The following is an 18,722-nucleotide window of genomic DNA, read 5'->3' as shown; positions in this document are numbered from 1 at the left end:
ATGTTTTAATGAAGGAACTAGCCAGCCAGCCTCAGAGGAAATTTTGAGTGTATCATTCTTCTGAATTACTGCTGTTCATCTGTTCCCTTCACCTCCCCCTTCTGAAGAAGGGGTGGGAGCATAAATTATTGTCCAGTAACCCTGTCTTACTTAGTCATAAACTGAGGCAGACCTAGCCTCATATTTTCATTGTCCTTTCACCCAAACCCTTAAATAAATAAAATCTCTATACCATCTCCTTTTTCCCTTCCCTCATCCTGGCCACAGGCTTCTCCCTGCCCTAACAAAATTTTTTTGCTTGCATTTTTATTCTACCATTATATAGCCAACAACATTGCACTGGCCCCTTTATGGCTGATGGAGCCCAGGCGGGCTGCCCGATTAAGGGAGACAGCATTTGGCCAGTGGGGCTGGTGTTTGCCATTACTGCTGGCCGTTGGGCCTCTGTCCTCTACAGCTCCATCCTGGCTCATTAAAACCCTGAGCCAAAGATCTGGGCAGACGCCTGCTGCAGCACTGTGGGGGCCAGGAAGTTAAATGGTTCTCCTAATCCTGCATAATTTATCTCCCTGTTAGCCCGCTCATAAACAGTCCAATTCAGCCCCACTGTGGAGAGCTTCATTCTGAATTTCCTATTTTTGTGATGGCCAACTAGTACCCAGCCTTTCCCTTCTCCTTTCTTTATTATTTTTATTAAAAATTATTTTCCCCTTGTTTGCTACGAGTTTGCCTTAATGTTTTTTTCATTTGGAACCTCCTTCCTGGATCCCACTTCACCAACAATCTGTCCATTTCTCTAGTTTGGACCTGATATTACAGAGCAGTTGGTGCTACGGTCTTCCCTTTACCCTCTCCTCCAAGATTTCTAGTGCTTCGTTTTCTCCTTCCCTATTTTCTCTTTTTTAATCCATCTTCTCTCCTTTTCCATCATTTCCATTTTTTCCTCCTTTCTATTCCTTCTCCAGTCCCTCTTTCCAGGGACCAACCTTGTTGCAGGATGTTTGGTAGGACATTTTAAAAAGGCACTTAATGGCTTATTTTTTTTTTCACATCTCTGTTTCTGTTTCGTTTCAGAGATTTACAAACGAGGACCACCTGGCAGTTCATAAACACAAGCATGAGATGACATTGAAATTTGGCCCAGCCCGAACTGACTCAGTCATCATTGCAGGTATTTGCTGCCCCAGAAGCCATGTGCCTTGATATCACCAGACAGTTAAGATTAATACCAGGGACCAGATGTACTGGGAGCTGTACTCCCCTTCTCCCATTAAGAGCCCTTATGTGATCTGCATTTAATCAGGAAAAAGGAACACTAAAAGCTCCCAAGTTTCTATTGTGTCCTCCACTCTCAGTTTTTAATACGATTGGGTTCTGTGGTTTTTGAGGTGGGTGTGTTGAGGTTTTGTCTTAGCTTTTTTTCAGTCTATTCCCTCCTTGCCTTCTTTTTATTAGGACTTTGGAAGATTTACAGACAAAAGATGCCTTTGACATTTCTCCCTACCCACAGTGAAGGGGTGAACAAAAAAAAAGCAAGAGAGCCGACCTATCCTGGCTACTTCTCTTCCACTGGGTGTCAGTGTCGTCTTCCCCCCACCCCCAGTAGGCAGATTGTCAGTTTGTAAATTCAACCTCCCTTTATGAACCCAGACACCATTGAGGACAAACAAGACACTTAGTGGGACTCTTCTAGGCCAATTTGGGTGACCTGGAGCCTCTCACTGGTTTTTTTGGATATAGTTTTGCTTACCTATGCCATTCTCAAGGGAGCATTCTCAGCAACTCCTCTCAAACCGTGCAGCATTTCTGTTGTGCCATTTTCAGCCAGACAAACAGACAAACCAAAATGAGCTTTTTCTTTTGATACCATGAGGGGGTTCTGATTTAGCCTGAGTTAAAGCAAGCTTACCCCAATGTTTAACCAGTGGGGGATTTAGTTGGTGATTATTGTATTATATCAGTTAATAACTCAGGTAAGGCACAATTTCTCTAAGTACTACTAGCCAAAGTGCTGCCTGAGACAAAGAGAAGGAAAGAGAGAACCTCCTACCATACTTCTGTACATGAAGAAAGGGGCTTGCACTACAGATCTCCTGTTCCTTATTAATTCAGCAAGTATTTGTTGAGTATCTACTGTTGCACCATGCACTTTGCTGGAGCTTGTGGATTGTAATTCCTGGAAAAAGACTCGAGTTGGGGACATTGTCATTGATGATGCTTAAGAAAGCCTGGGGGAGGTCCTCGGAAAGAGTGGAGAGGACGTAAACATATATGTAGGCAACACATACTTAAGTTTATTGTCAGGGCATGTATATATGAAAAACATTTTTAGTATTTGCAGTCAAGTATAAATGAATAATACAAACAATATCAAAAAGAGAATTATTATTAAGTGAAATTGATTGGAGAAGTTTATGAAAGAGTTAAATTTGGGTCAAGGTTATCAAGTTGGAGAGGTTATTCCAAATGCATGGAAAGGCCTATGCCGCCCTCCAGCAGTGGGGAGAGAAATTGATACAGGACAATCCCAAGGAGATAAAATGTTTTCCTGTTATTCTTCCCATTCTGTTTTGGAGTGTTCGCCCCATTGCACACTTCAGCTATCCTATCTAGTCTGGTGATTCTCGTATCTCTAAATTAAGACCTCATTATCTCACATGTATTTCAATGCCTTATTGAATGCTTACTTGGCTGTCTTTCTGTCATTCAAATCTTCATGTCAATGACTGTCAATTAGGAAACTCCTTGTCCCCTAAACCAGCGGTCCCCAACCTTTTTGGCACCAGGAACCGGTTTCATGGAAGACAGTTTTTCCTAGGACCGTGGGCAGGGTGGGAGTGGGGGGATAGGGGGAGGGTTCAGGTGGTAAAATGGGAGTGATGGTGAGCAGCAGATGAAGCTTCGTTCTCTCACTTCCTGGGTTGGGGACCCCTGCCCTAAACCAATTCCTCTCCTTTGTTATTCACTGATAGCAGTATTATCAAAACCTTGAGGTGTTTTATTCTTTCTTCAAATTCTGACTGTTCTATTCTTTTCTGTTCTTCCTGCCATCCACTGCCACTGTGCTTGAATTCCTCCATAGTCTCCTAGCCGGCCTCCTTGATTCGTCTCTCATTCTAATCCACCTTTCATTCTGTCGAAAAGCCAGACTTCCTGAAATTCTTCTCTGCTCAGAATCTGTCATTATCTTCCTGTTTTCTCTTACTTTAAGGCTATTTATATTTGGGTTTTCAGGCTTTCTATAACCTATCCCCATGGTGTCCACCCAACTTTATTTTATTTATTTATTTTTAAGTATCTAGCCAGTTTATACACCACACTGGTAGAAGAATCAGGGCTGTTTCTCTTTCCACTGAATCAGGTACCTGCCTCTTTTAATATGATAATCTTCTAGGTGTGATAATAATCTTCTAGAAGTAGATTTCAACTTGATATCAGAAAATTTCTCACAGAATTAATTCAAAATGTTAGAGGCTGCCTTAGAGGTAGTGAAGTCCCCAGGACTGGAGATGGGTCTGGGAAGGACACTGGGGCATGGCTGGAGGGGCATAGGAACCATGCAGCTAATGAGGCTTAACAGTCAGGGCCCTGTACTCACGTGGTCCTCCTTAAGATCTTAGGAGGGGCCCTAATAATGTATTAACATGGTGATATGTTTTTGTAGTACTTGCAAAAATAAGATATTTTAAAATTCTTTTTCTTAAGGAGGGCCCCCCAGAATTATATAAGTTTCAGGCCTAGATCCACTCCTAGGTAACACACAGTGCTTTGCCTTGCAAAGCACTAGGCAAGGAGACCAGAGAACCTGGGTTCCAATCATGGCACTGCTTTGGCCCAAATGGGCAGAATGGCACTTGCTCCGCTTCCCTCACAGGGGGTAAAATCACAAATGTTAAATGGGCTGAAAAACATAAAATGTGAAAAAATATAAATAAGTAACATAACTTAGATTTCCTGTCTGTGTTATGGAATAATCATCACTGCTTCTCAGGTCATTGAAGATAACACATCAAAAAATGTGTCCTCAGGGCATTTTCCTGTCTCATTTCCCTTGCTACAACTTCCTCTAACCCCTAGCCCCCAACACTCCAACCACTAGAACACTCATTTGTCATCATCTGTTGCCACTTTTATATATATGTATTTTTTTTAATTTTATTTTTTTAATTTTGCCACACTGCATGGCTTGTGGGATTTCAGTTCCCCGACCAGGGATTGAACCCAGGCCCTTGGCAGTAAGAGCACAGAGTCCTAACCCCTGGACCACCAGAGAGTTCCTGCCACATTTATATATTTGTTCAGGGGGCTCCCACTGTCTGTAAAGTCTATCTTTGCTGGAAAAAAAATCCTTATCCACAAGGCCTAGTTCTGCCAGATCCTCTCCTCCTACCCCAATAATGACCTCCCTTAGCACTGTTTCTTGTTGATCTTACAGACTAGGACTCTGAGGCCTGATGTAACACATAGCTGAGTTCTGGGGGCCCCACAAGATAATCCTCAGGAATCTTAATCTTCTGCCATCCCCGGGCTCTTAGCATCAGAGCATAGACACCTGGTTCTTGATATATACATGATAGGTGTCATTGCGCTTATCCACTTTGCAGGAGCGGGTGTATCCCAGGATGAGGCTGCCCACAGTGGCAGCAAATAGGAACATGACGAAGAGAATGTACATGTAGGAGTTGTCATCACGGCCAGGTAGGCTGGCCTGCCTCTCCTCAGTGAGGTTGTCTGACCCTGGCTGGCAGAGCAAGTTGCTGTGAAGAGTGGCATTTAGAGCCTTCAACACACTGTGCAGGCTTTCATACCAGGTCTCAGTCCCATTGGTGGTCTTCGTAGCAACAGGGATTCAGGTGCGGGAAGAATCGGAGGATGCTCTCCTTCAGAAGCCTTCCTTGTTTCTCATCCTCTCTGATCAGCCCTGTAATCTCTCTCCATTTAGGGGTACCATTCTGTAGTCCTGCCAGTCGGCAAGGCTCCCGGGGGCACCATCTGTTCATTGGACACCTCGCCCTGGGCTCACGGGTGCCCCACACTGCACCAGCCAGCACTCCGCCAGCCCCTCTGCTCAGAGCCTGTGCTCAGCACCGCCTGCGCCCCCTCCACTATGCGCCCCACCCAACTTTAGATGCATTACATCCCTAACATGGGATGTAAGTTGACATAGACATACCTTTTTATCCTCATCTATATATTGGTGCCCATACCCTGCCTCTCTCTGTGCCTTCACCTGACTTACTCCTCTTATCTCCCTAATCTCCTCTCTTCTCTACCATCTGAAGCCATTCTTTAAAGGCCCAGCTCAAGTCCCGCTTCTTGAAACCTTTCCTAACTGCTGTCATTAATTTGTCTTTATTTAGTTTCTATAACAATTTTATTCTCTACTGTACATGGCACCTATTTTTTGTATACTATGATACTATATATATAAATTGATTTCCTCAACTAGAAAACATACTCTTAGTTCTCTATGGCAAGAACCATGTCTTATATTTGGCCCAGACTCCTATACTCCTATCTCTCCCCCTCCCCCAAATATACACACAAGTGTTTGCTTATAGCACCAAAACACAGAATGTATTCAGTAAACACCTGTTGATTTCTTTGGAATCATCAGAGCAGGCTAAGGGTTTTCTTATACATTTTCTGGCTGTTTGGCTATTTGTTCATGAATGGGAAAAGTTTATATGAGACTCAGACCAGAGATCCAAAAGACCCTCTTCTGCCATAGCCATGCCCTTAGCTGCCCCGTCCTGTTCCACTTGAGTCGTGACTTTTTTATGTGCCCTTACTGAAGTACTCTCTAAGCGTAAGGGAATATTACCTCCACTCACCCAGAGATGGAGGGAAAGTGGCTTTATCATTGGCCAACCAAAGCTGCCAGAGAACCTTTTAAAACTATTTTGGGAGGTAGTGGTAATTTTTCCAAACACTCTTCTGATTCAGAAGAGGTTTTGTTTAAATAAAAAAAAATTATGTTGTTTCCATGGAAAATCCCACTGGACTATTCCCAGTTGATTATGCTAGAAGGAGCGATTTTAGCCCCAGGTCTCACTCCTTAAAATATCATTTAAACATTGTTCTATCCCTGTCATTCAGCTTAGTGGTTTGGAGTATGAGATGAATCCCTGAGGTGATTAGTATGTCAAGGAAAACTATCATAATAGAGTTAGGACCAGGGAACAAGATTCAACTGACCTAAGAGAGAAAAACTAGTAAAACTGGGTGGGGAGATAGAAGCTCAAATCTAAAATTCAGTTCGCTTAAATAGTTCCCATGGCTTACCAAGAGACTTCCTCTTCCCAAGGGCAGAGGCACTGTGCTGAGGAAAGATTTGTGCAGCCTCTGAGAGGATATTTTGGCTGGCAAATCTAAATCCAAATATCCTGGTTTCTCGAATTTGCTCTCAGGCCCAGGTCTCTATGAAATGAGCTCTATTGTTTGCAGTTTCCTTTTCTAGCTCATGATCTTGCTGTCTTGTTCCCCAGACCCTAGATTTGCCTGGAATGCCTTCAGAAGGTAATAGACCCTTACCTCAGTGACAACTGAAAGACAAGGCACCATTTCTTACTTGGTAGCTTTAGCAAGTAGACTCAACCATCTGATCTCAGTTTCTTCTCCTCATCAGATTTTAACGTCCATCTGTGTATACCTACTCACTTCAGACCTAGCAGGGAGTAAGTGTAAAGAGAAAATGTCACTTAACTGTACTTGATTTTCTTATCTGGAGGTTTCACAGCTCCACCTGGGTGGGCGGTTTTGTTTTGTTTGGGGGTGAGGGAGCTGAAACCAGCCTCTGGGACAAAGGTGGCTACACAGATAGTCACACAAAAACATTGTTCTGACTTCCCTCTGCTGGCCTTGAGGCAACACAGCACAGACACCCTCTGGTGGTCTAACACCAGTCTTTACTTACTAGAGCTCCATTAAAGCAAATTTGCCTGAACACAGAGATTCTCTCCAAATAGAAGAATAAAAATGTGTTCTCTATGTGCTCTCAAGTTTTAATTTCAAGTCAAAACTAAAATAGAGGTTCCTTTTCTTTTCATGTCTACAGATCAAACTCCTACTCCGACTAGATTCCTGAAGAACTGTGAAGAGGTGGGGCTCTTCAATGAACTAGCTAGCTCCTTTGAACATGAATTCAAGAAAGCTGCAGATGAGGATGAAAAAAAGGCAAGAGATGGGACTTTTGCTGAAAAACTCGTAGTGTTCAGATCTAGGCAACTTTCATTGTGCCCTGGGATAATTAATAATTAAGCAAATTAATAATTAATTAATTTGCTTAATTGGTTAAAGCACAAAATTATGGGCTTGGTTCTGTAGAACCAGATAGTACTCTCAGATCCTAGTCAGCCATTCAGGTCATCAGGTGGTTCTGATGATGGATCAGCACAAGTGTTGGATTTTCATCAAAAATCAGTCTTCTTGCCCTTCCAGTGGAGCATTGTTCAGTAATCTATTTTTAAATTATTTTTGTTCTAAATATGTTGAAGATGTTAAAAAAGATTATAAATTACTCAGATTTTGTTAGATAACATCTTTTTTGCTAAATCCCACTTTTTTCTGAGCTAATCAGACTTCTCACCTGGACTGTTTTATTCAATCAGCCAATCAATAAACATTTATTGAATTTCAACTCTTCTTTGTTTCAGTGCATATCGCTCTTACCTTCAAGTAGCTCTCTAGTAATATTCAAGACATTAAGCTTAAGGAAGGATGTTCTTAAAGTCTTTCAAAGGAGATCAACCAGGATGGTGAAAGAACTAGAAATTAGGTCACTTTGGGAACATTTAAAGAAACTGAGGACATTTTGCTTGGAAAAGAAATTTTATTGGAACAAAATTGCAGTCTTCAAACATTGCTAGTTGAAGAGCTTTCATGTAAAAGAGGGGTTAAACTTAATATTCTCTGTGCCCCAGGGGTAGAAATAGGACCAGGATAGGAAGCTATCACAAAGTGTGTTCAATTATATGTAGTCACCTTAGTATAGATATTGTAGAGAGGATTAAAATATTGGAATCACTTCAGATTCTGAGGTGCTGTGAATCTGATTTTAACCTTTATATTCAAGATCCCTAGAGAATCCTTTAGTGTGGAAGATCAGAGGAAATAGTTCAAGAAGCAGAGTCAAAGAAAAATAATTCCCATGGAATAAGGGGTTTTGGAAAAAAAGAAAATTGAGAAGGTCAAAGTTTACTTTAGAATTAGAATTCTGGGTTATTAGTCACTACGTAAAATCATGTCTGTGTTCCATAATAATTCAGAAAAAAATTCCAGTATATCTCAAAACATATATACATTAACACATGTACCTCACATAATTGCATGGTACAGTGAGGCATGGAATCCCATCAGAATATAGGAAAGCCAAAACATAACAAAAAATTTCCAGGATGAGCTCTTTCCCTCTTAAGAGGGAGATAGCAGGTAAATCAAGAGAGTTTGTGCATGATTTTTTCATCCATCTTAAATTATAAGAATGAAGTTTTCTTATCACTGGGGGTCCTTCCAAGTTCCATAGCTTTTCTGTGATCTTCATTTCATGCTATCTCCCGCAAACTAAAAGAAATTGGGGAAACACCGTGGCATATATTTGTAGTTCTCCTTTTAAACAGCAGAACTAGCCCCAGTCTGCTTGTCATTCTTTTTCTTCAGCGACCCAGGTCCCTCATCAATCAGTTGCTTCAACCTATGTGGTATAATTTTATTTTACAGTTTCCTTACTTCATCCCCCCTGTCATTTCTCCCTCCCCGCAAACAAAGAAATCAGTCAAATTGTTTCCACCAGGATGTGAAGGATTTTAAACCAAACTCACTATAGGCAAATTCAAGAAAATTAATCTCTTTTTAAGGCTCCAAGTCTTTTCCACTTCCATTTTAGCTCACTTGACACAGGAAGCCATTCATAGTTAGGCCTCTACTCATTGGGCATCTCTCAGTGTTTCTCCCTGCTGGGTCAGGGGTGGTCTTCACGTCTACTTGATGAGAAGCACAGGCTCAGTGGAAAATTGTCTCCAGGAGTGTTTAATGAGCCCCAAACTTTTCTGAACCGCAGCTTTTCTAGGAGATTCCTCTAGCAGATTTTAAACTTGTGATTGTATTTACTTAGAGGCCTCTCCTTCCTACCACCCTCTGACTTCAGGGATCTGAGAATTAGCCCAACTGGACCTGACATCTGTGTTGAAAAAATGAGGGCAGAAATGAAACTATCTTTGCTGTTGCTCATCCTTATCAGATTGGAGAGAAAGAACCATTACCACTACATTACCATGTAGTAGACATTAGATTATCTTCAGTTTGCTCAAATACCAAGATTTCTAGTGATTAAGATAGCAAGGGATAAATTAAAAACAAGCTCCTCTTTCACCAAGAAGCCTAGGATATGGGAAGAATAGAACAAAGAACCCACTTTGTCATGAAACTGAACTGCAGTGCCAGCTCTCCTATTGTGGCACAGTATCAGGGTCATCTCAGATGGTTTATTGTTCTCTTCAAAGCCACTTATGGCTCCACAGTTCTGTGAGTTGATTGCACCACTGCCAGAAAAGTACTCTTTCCCTTCTGGTTTTCTCCAGTCCTGCTCCTAGGACCAAGTTCTAATTTCTTTCACTGATCAAATGATCAACCTCTCCTTTCTTTGTTACCCCAAAACCCCATCTTCCTAACTTCTAGCCTCTAGCACCAGATTTCGGGGTGAGAACACCATCAAGCAGGGGGAGTTCCCCAGAAAAGATATTTCCTGTCTTGTTGACAGTACTTTAATAGCCAATTTGATTTGGTTTGCTTTTGATAATTGGGTAACCTAGTCATTCTGATTGGCAGAAAAATTGTTCACAGCTCTCTAGTAGTCAGTGGAGCTGGTTGGGAATAGGAAGGCACTGGATTCAGGAATCGTACTTTCCTGAAAAATAATATAGTATTTGCATGGATAAATGACATCTTCTTTTATTTTCTCCTTTCAGGGCCTTTATATGCATTTTAAGGTTGCTTTTTTTTTTCCCCTTTCGGAATTTTTATAAGTGTTCACCCATGGTGAGGCAGATATAACTTCATTTTATAGGAGGGAAACAGAAGCCCTGAGAAGTTAAAGGATTTGGCCAGAGTTGTACATAAAACCTGGGCTCCACATTTCTTTGACATTCAGTTTGGTGCTTTGACCAAGGACTGAACTTCTTAGAAGTATATTCCCTCATCTTTTAACTGGGAAGATAAGGCTTTAACTTGAAGGGAATCATGGTGTTGAACTCTGCTCATTTCTCTCTTTTAACAGGCTGCTTCTGGGCCCCTTGACATGTCTCTGCCTTCTACACCAGACATCAAAATCAAAGAAGAAGAGCCAGTGGAGGTAGACTCATCCCCACCTGACAGTCCTGCCTCTAGCCCCTGCTCCCCACCACTCAAGGAGAAGGTAAAACTCTACCTAAAGAGTCATCTCAAACATTAATTGATAGATGAAGTTTTGATGTGTTAGTTGTATAAATATTGTGTGATACAGGAGGATTGATTATATTTAAATAAATGTTAATTGTTTAGAAGATTTATATAAATTACACCTATTCTCTGACCCAGCAACTCCACTTCTAAGTCTGTATGGAAGAGAAATTAGTGCATATGTCCACCAAAAGAAGTATATAAGAAAGTTCATAGCAGTTGTATTCATAATAGTCAAAAAACTGGAAGCAGTCCAAATGTCCATCAGCAAGACTTGTTACATATATAAAAAGTCATTTAGTTTTATTTTATCCTTTAGATTAACATATTTTATGTATGTTGTACTACTTCAGTTGATAAGTGGAAAAGAAAAATCACATAATTCATAAATTGAACATTAAACAATTTAGAAAAAAGTCTTCCCAGAGGGACGTTTTCTAGTGATTCAAAGGAAGTATCTATCAGGATTCTGATTATTATTTTTTTTAAAGGAAACTTTTTGTGAAGTATTTTTTATAAATTTATTGAAACATGACACACATACAGAAAAGCACATAAATTGTAAGTATACAGCTTACTGAATTTTCACAAAGTTTACAGCTTATGTAACCAACACCTTGATAATTTCATCATAACCTCAGAAGCCCCATCCTACCTCCTTCCAGTCTCTACTGTGCTACCAGTGGTTATTAATTTTAATATCCACTGTGGATAGAGCATCTGTACCTCATCTTACCTCCCTCCAAAACTGGTTTGCTAACATCTCAAAACTACCCTCTCCATAAACATTACAACTGTACCCCCCCTCCTCTTTTCATCAGCAGCCAGGTACTAGACGCTGTTTAGAGATGTTTTCAGGGCCACTATAACCACTGGCAATCTAAGGTCCTTACAGCTTAATAGTGGGAAGCAGTTTGTTTTATCACAATATGATCATTATTCAAACTTCCGTAGCCCTTTTTTTTTTTTTTTTTTTTTAATGCGGTACACAGGCCTCTCACCTCTGTGGCCTCTCGCGTTGTGGAGCACAGGCTCCAGACGCGCAGGCCCAGCAGCCATGGCTCACGGGCCCAGCTGCTCTGCGGCATGTGGGATCCTCCCGGACCAGGGCACAAACCCATGTACCCTGCATCGGCAGGCGAACTCTCAACCGCTGTGCCACCAGGGAAGCCCCGTAGCCCTTTTTTTAAGGGGTCTATAGGAGATGTTGGGTTAAGACCAGTTGGGTTGCCTTATCACCAGTCTTATACCTGTCTTCCCATTAGAGATCAGTGGATACTTGAGCATCAAGTTTAGAATGAGAGTATCTAGATCATGAAAAATTATAACACTCCTGGGACTTCCCGGGCGGTCCAGTGTTTTATATATATATTTTTTAATAGTTGGGTTTTATTTTATTTACTTGAGCCCACCCGCTCCGCGGCATGTGGACTCTTCCCAGCCCGGGGCACAAACCCATGTCCCCTGCATCGGCAGGCGGACTCTCAACCACTGCGCCACCAGGGAAGCCCCGGTCCAGTGTTTTAAGACTCCACGCTTCCACTGCAGATCCCTGGTTGGGGAAGTAAGATCCCACATGCTGCACGGCATGGTCCCCTGCCAAAAATAATTATAACACTCCTTAGAATTTATATGGTACTCTAGTGCTTCTACAGAAATTTCAGGTGATCTGCCAACTGTCATCTCATTCATATAGCCATCATCCCTGAAAGGGAGATAGCCAAAAAGTCTTAACTCAGCATTCCTACTGAATGAGTGAGTGAGGTATGGGTCCATGATCACGATGGAATCAGGTCATGATTTACATGAGTAGTCCAAGTGCTCTTTCCAATAAATTTATACTAGATTTTACCAGCTATGTATTTCCCTATAAGCAGTCCCTTAAAGCATTTTGTGATCTGTTGGTGTCTTCTCCCCAGGATGTTGCTCCAAAGCCTGTTGTGATCTCTACGCCCACACCTACCATCGTACGCCCTGGCTCCCTGCCTCTCCACTTGGGCTATGATCCACTTCACCCAACCCTTCCTTCCCCAACCTCCGTCATCACACAGGCTCCACCATCCAACAGGCAACTGGGGTAAGTAAAGAGAGCAGGGAGAAACAGTGAAGCCTGAATGTCTTTCCTCTGTGTGAAATTATTTGATTAAATAGAGACTGTTTCTGAATATTCAAGGAAAACAAGTCACTGAGATTGTCTCTCAACATGAATTTTTCACCCCATAAACAGAATCTTCTTTACCTTTTTAGGAGACAAGCAAGAATTTATTTGGGGGTGTACTGCCTTAATTTGGAGGTTTAATACTTCTTCGATCTAAAAGAAGAATCCTTAGAACTTTAGGAAGTTCATTATAGTGGTGGAGGTCACACAGGGAAGTATATATTTAGTTCTTGGCCTCAATCTTATGGATGTTTATGGAGGCACTACTGAATGAGGTGCTGAAACCCATTAAGTCATCTTTTTTTTTTTTTTTTTTTTTTTTTTTGCGGTACGCAGGCCTCTCACTGTTGTGGCCTCTCCTATTGTGGAGCACAGGCTCCGGACACGCAGGCTCAGCGGCCATGGCTCACGGGCCCAGCCGCTCCACAGCATGTGGGATCTTCCCAGACCAGGGCATGAACCCGTGTCCCCTGCATCGGCAGGTGGATTCTCAACCACTGCGCCACCAGGGAAGCCCCAAGTCATCTTTTTTAAGTCTGGTTGTTCCCCTCAGTCCCAGTTAGGGTTCTTGGTCTTTGCTATTCCTAATTTTGTCTTCACTCCCAGCATGGCCCATACAGATTTCCTAATGGGATGACTTAAGATCCTGTCCCCAGGTACCCACGGGTTAAGAGGTTGTTGTCAGGCTTCAGCCTCTTAAAGTTTATTGTTCTCTAGACCCACTAAGAAAAATACAAAGGGATGGCTTCTTTCTTAGACAGAGTAGAGCAAAATGTGGAAAGGAACAGGAGGAACTTACTCAGATTTGGCTATCATATGACATAATTCAGCTTTGCAGAATGGCAGCTTTGGTCGAAGTATTCCTTGCCTAAGGCAAGACAGAATTTATACATGCCAGTGGTAGGGATGTTTATTTAATTGTTCTAAACTCTTAATAGGATTAGCTTCCCACCCACTTGAATTCAGTGGTGCATTTAATTTGCAAGGTGTAAAGATCTTGCGATTTCTCTCCATCTATAAGGTAAGGTAAGTAGCATTCCCTGCTTTATCCACCTTCATGAGGGTGCCAAGATTTTACAACGCTACTAGAAAAGACTGGGAAATCTGCTGTAATTATAGGAGGAGGATCATTGGCAAAAGGGTCTGTATTATGAGCATTTCACTTCATATTTCCTCTAGGTCTCCCACTGGCTCCCTCCCTCTCGTCATGCATCTTGCTAATGGACAGACCATGCCTGTGCTGCCAGGGCCTCCGGTACAGATGCCTTCTGTTATATCGGTGAGCTCTGAAGTTGGGGCAGCCAACCCTACCAAGACATTAACCCCTCCCTTCCACCTGAATGCTCATAAACACACATGAGTCCCAGGGAAACGTGGGCTCGGGTCTGTAGTAGTTGAACATGGCAGCCTGCCCATACTCTTCACTAACCTCTGCCAATCCAGCACTATGGAACACTAGACAAAGGCTCATCTGGACAATTGGCTCCTGGTCTAAGAATTGATTTTACCAGCCTGCTGATTGGTTGATTTCACTTGGCACTAAGTACCTCACAAATTGCCCACCACTTTCCTCAAGATACAGCCTCACCCTTTCCCATAGAAATTGTCATAGCACTGAAGGAGTAGATCCCCTATCCTGTGGTGCTCCATGGGGGATGGTATTTCCCAGGCTGTTTCTGCATGCCCTATGGGCAGGTTGCATAGAACAGGCCCTAATGTGCCAATCTCAAAAGCACTTCATTTGGGGAAGCTGTTGCCCCACTAATAGCATTATGTTCCCTTCTGGTTTTTCTTCCTTCTCTTGATCCAGCTGGCCAGACCCATGTCTATGGTGCCCAACATTCCTGGTATCCCTGGCCCACCAGTTAACAGCAGTGGTTCCATTTCTCCCTCTGGCCACCCTATGCCATCAGAAGCCAAGATGGTGAGTACATCCCAGCCCGGGGCAATGCTGGCCCTTCTGAAAGAAGTGGTATCTTCTGGGGCTTGCAGAGCTAAAGACCCACCCAGTTGTGGGGTCTGGAGAAGAAAAGACCCTGATTCATGACTCCTATCTCCTCTCTTCCACCTTTAGAGCCTGGTACATAGACCATGGCAGTGAAAAGAAGCAGCACAGATTGTTTGGAATGGAACTCTTGCTGTTTCAGTTCCAGGGTGACAGATGGAGGGGTGGATGAGTGGGCAGGAGAGCTGGCCAGGAGGTGATAACTGTGTAATAACCAGCCCCTGGCCAGGTTCCAGGAGAGAGCTTTCATCTGGACTCTATAGCTTCAGCAACCCCCGCCCTCCAACTGTGCCCAGGATGATAGTGAGGGGACAGAGTAGGTATTTTAGGGATCATGTGCACATTCCCTCTCCCTGTCATTTTCTTTTCATCCCTCTGTTAAGGGAAAATCAGTGTGGGAAATTTAGTTGTCTGTAACATCAGTGATAAAATCTAAGCCCACTCTTCTCACCCTTGATAGAATCTCACCCTTGACAAGGTATTTTTTCTTATCTTTTCCTACAGAGACTAAAAGCTACCCTAACCCACCAAGTCTCCTCAATCAATGGTGGCTGTGGAATGGTGGTGGGGACTGCCAGCACCATGGTGACAGCCCGTCCAGAGCAAAGCCAGATCCTCATCCAGCACCCTGACGCCCCATCCCCTGCCCAGCCACAGGTCAGTTAGACCCTTGGATGGGGGAACCAGCTTGTGTCACCATTACTCTTTAAGTCATATCTGTTTTTTCAAGGAGCAAGAAAATGAAAGAAGAGTGGATTTCAGCATTCTGGCCATCTGTCTGCACTTTGGTTCTTGTTGACAGTTTGAAAGTAGCAAAATGCACTATTCTTTATCCATCCTTGGGTTGTACTAAATGCAGACAGACTGGATAATGCAGAAGTGTCACAGAGGAGGTCTCAGTTTTTGTTTTCTGCTTTTTGGTTATTTCTATATGTGAATGCTGTATCTGCAGAACCCTCTAAAATGTGACAGAACCTCACTTCAAACTACTTTGTACACCAAAAGAGGTTCCCTTAGTCTCTCCTATCTTAGGTCTTATCCCCCACCCGCCTAAAAAAACTTACCTGATTAGATTTATAGCAAAAATCAGATAATAACAATATATTAGGGACTTCCCTGGTGATGCAGTGGTTAAGAATCCACCTGCCAATGCAGGGGACACGGGTTCGAGCCCTGGTCCAGGAAGATCCCACGTGCCGCAGAGCAACTAAGCCCGTGCACCACAGCTACTGAGCCTGCGCTCTAGAGCCCACGAGCCACAGCTACTGAGCCCTGAGCCCGCATGCCACGACTACTGAAGCACGTGCGCCTAGAGCCTGCGTGCCGCAACTACTTAGCCCATGCGCTGCAACCACTGAAGCCCACGCACTCTAGGGCCCACGTGCCACAGCTATTGAAGCCCTCACGCCTAGAGCCCGTGCTCCGCAATAAGAGAAGCCACCGCAGTGAGAAGCCCACGCACCGCAACGAAGAGTAGCCCCCGCTCGCCACAACTGAAGAAAGCCTGCACGTAGCAATGAAGACCCAACACAGCCCAAAAAAAAAGAAAAAAGAAAAACAATATATTAATAAAATGTGATGTCACAGTATTAAGATGGCTCAGTAAACAAATACACACCCCCTCAAAAAACACTTTTTCCTTATCAATTGAATGTCTTTTTATCAGGAGAAATTAAAGTCTTAAAAAAGCCAGAGGGATCCCAGTTAGAAGCCCAACTCTTTTTTTCAAGAAGGCCTCAGTTTACTAATTTTCTTTGAAAACTGAATAGGCCTCAGTTTTCATATTGTCTGTACTGGTTAGGTGACAGCAACCTGAGATCAGTTTCTAGAGTTACATCTTTTGCCCATCCCCTTTTCCTGATGTCACCACCTGCTTTATCAGTTACCACCACATGTCCTAACATTTAATGACCATATACTGCCTTAAAGCTTGGCCAACAACAAAAGCTTTCATCTGAGTTTTCTTGTTGGAAGCTAAGCCTGCCCACCCTCCTGTAACCCATTCTAATGCCAGTCCCTTCTGGAAATGGTAAAGCAGTAGTCCCCTTGCCCAAGTTGTGCTGCTTCCCCTCTTGAGGAAATGACATGACTTATTTTTTAGTTACCACTAATTCCTTTCCTCCTTATTCTTCCTGTCTTTCTCTTGGTCTGTTCTTTTACCTCCATTCCCTGCATGTCTTGTTGAGTTGTCTATGAGAGAATAGGAACCCATCATTTCCTTTTCCCCATTCTCCTCCTCAAGCGCCAATCTTTACATGTGCTTCAGTGAGCTCAGGACAAAGAGAAAGTTGAAAATCACAGGAGAATTTGTGTAAACTTCCCTTAGTACAGTGAGAAGCAATGACCCCAAGGCCTGTAGCTCATTAAAATAAGTTTGAAATTTCCTCTCCACTTTTTTTCTTTTAGGAGAGAGAATATTAATCTGAATAAATAAAATGATCTCTTCATTATCTGTGTTAATGGAGAACATGATTCAGTAGGGCCTGAAGTAAAATAAGATTCTGTTTTCTTATAAGCTTATGCTTATTCTCGTGCAACTAATGTGAGCTCTGGCATTTGGGAACTACCAATATTGATGTTCTCTAATAGCAACAGATTCAGGAAGAATTTATTTTTGGCATTGTTTTACATTACATAGTTTCTTTTATACAGATGGTTAACCTTTCTATATTTTAATTTTGACTGTTATAAAATTGGTCTATCTTCTTTGAATACATACCAGCTAACAGAAAAGGAAGATGATTCAAAAGTGCTTTAGAGACAAGAGACATCAGCCTAAAGTTTAAAAACAAAAGACAGGGGCTTCCCTGGTGGCGCAGTGGTTGAGAGTCCGCCTGCCGATGCAGGGGACGCGGGTTCGTGCCCTGGTCCGGGAAGATCCCACATGCGGAGCGGCTGGGCCCGTGAGCCATGGCCACTGAGCCTGCGCGTCCGGAGCCTGTGCTCCGCAATGGGAGAGGCCACAACAGTGAGAGGCCCGCGTACCGAAAAAAAAAAAAAAAAAAAAAAAAAAAAAAAAAAAGACAGTCTTAAATCGCCAATTTGTAAAAGGATTAAAAAATGTTTTTCTCTTTAAAAACAAACAGAACAAACAAGGGAGGAAGCGGGGGCGTTGCTGAGGATGATTAATAACTGATTTAAATAAAAAGAATATATTGGGAGTTCCCTGGTGGCCTAGTGGTTAGGATTCTGGGCTTTCACTTCTGTGGCCCGGGTTTAATCCCTGGTCGGGGAACTGAGATCCTGCAAGCTGTGCGGTGTGGCCAAAAAAATAAGAATATAGTAATTCATATATCTCCATGATAGCTCATATCTCACTGATACTAAAATCTTTTCTCCTTTTCTGAAACTTGTAGCACACAGTTATTTGTATATATTGCTTGACCAGATAGGTGATTCTCCGATTTTTTATTCCATAGTCTCCCTAAAATTTCCCCTGACACCTCCCTTGATTATAATTTCCCTGCCTACAAGATTTCCTGTTAAGAAACAAAAAGTGATCCTAGTTTCATTTTGTCTGTCTGTCTCAGAAATAATCAGAGTGTGGAACTGAGAAGACTGAAAGAAAACAGGAGGCAGAATGAGGAACTACTACAGAAGAGAAGCTAAGGGACATAGTAACGAGACTTGCTGTGGTTAGAGACTGGTACATACTCTTACCAGATCTTTGCCAGAGCTTACGTCAGATTTAGTTTAGAAAGGACTGACATTCCCTTCAAGTAACTCCTCTTCCTTCTGGGCAACAGGTTTCACCAGCCCAACCCACTCCTAGTACCGGAGGGCGACGTCGGCGCACGGTGGATGAAGATCCAGACGAGCGGCGGCAGCGCTTTCTGGAGCGCAACCGGGCCGCAGCCTCGCGCTGCCGTCAAAAGCGGAAGCTGTGGGTGTCCTCCCTAGAGAAGAAGGCTGAGGAACTCACGTCTCAGAACATTCAGCTGAGTGTGAGTGTGTCCTGGGTGATTATTAGGATTGTTGAATCTGGAAAGTGAGATTGAATCAGGAAAAAGTGGGACGATATAATAGAAGATGATAATTCTTTAAATTAAGACAGATCCAGAACATATGCCAGGGAGAATGCAGAAGAATGTCTTAACAATCAGAGTTGAAACCTCTTCCCCGGGG

The 18,722-nt window shown here is 42.8% G+C and overlaps 2 protein-coding genes across 5 annotated transcripts in view; one reads left to right on the top strand and one right to left on the bottom strand.

Moving 5' to 3' along the window:
* The window catches only part of LOC131766946 (cyclic AMP-dependent transcription factor ATF-7), an 85,315-nt gene that overhangs the window by 61,175 nt on the left and 5,418 nt on the right, over nt 1-18,722 (top strand). For 3 of the 4 annotated variants that reach the window (XM_059081778.2, XM_059081779.2, XM_059081781.2), the window contains 8 exons: nt 1,075-1,171; nt 7,058-7,176; nt 10,274-10,411; nt 12,354-12,511; nt 13,772-13,871; nt 14,403-14,516; nt 15,102-15,254; nt 18,344-18,541. In XM_059081778.2, coding sequence (XP_058937761.1) covers nt 1,075-1,171; nt 7,058-7,176; nt 10,274-10,411; nt 12,354-12,511; nt 13,772-13,871; nt 14,403-14,516; nt 15,102-15,254; nt 18,344-18,541 — 1,077 coding nt within the window. The remainder of the gene's footprint in view (nt 1-1,074; nt 1,172-7,057; nt 7,177-10,273; nt 10,412-12,353; nt 12,512-13,771; nt 13,872-14,402; nt 14,517-15,101; nt 15,255-18,343; nt 18,542-18,722) is intronic. The other variant, XM_067009400.1, reaches the window with a different exon arrangement.
* On the bottom strand, nt 4,538-6,564 carry LOC131766756 (potassium voltage-gated channel subfamily E member 3-like). The gene is made up of 2 exons (XM_059081441.2): nt 6,535-6,564; nt 4,538-4,831 (listed from the first exon to the last, which is right to left on the bottom strand). Exons 1-2 carry the CDS (start codon nt 6,562-6,564, stop codon nt 4,538-4,540), a joined length of 324 nt encoding a protein of 107 aa, XP_058937424.2.

The sequence above is a fragment of the Kogia breviceps genome, chromosome 12, assembly GCF_026419965.1.
Source record: "Kogia breviceps isolate mKogBre1 chromosome 12, mKogBre1 haplotype 1, whole genome shotgun sequence".
Classification (NCBI taxonomy): Eukaryota; Metazoa; Chordata; class Mammalia; order Artiodactyla; family Physeteridae; genus Kogia; species Kogia breviceps.
This window is presented reverse-complemented; position numbering and strand designations above follow the sequence as displayed.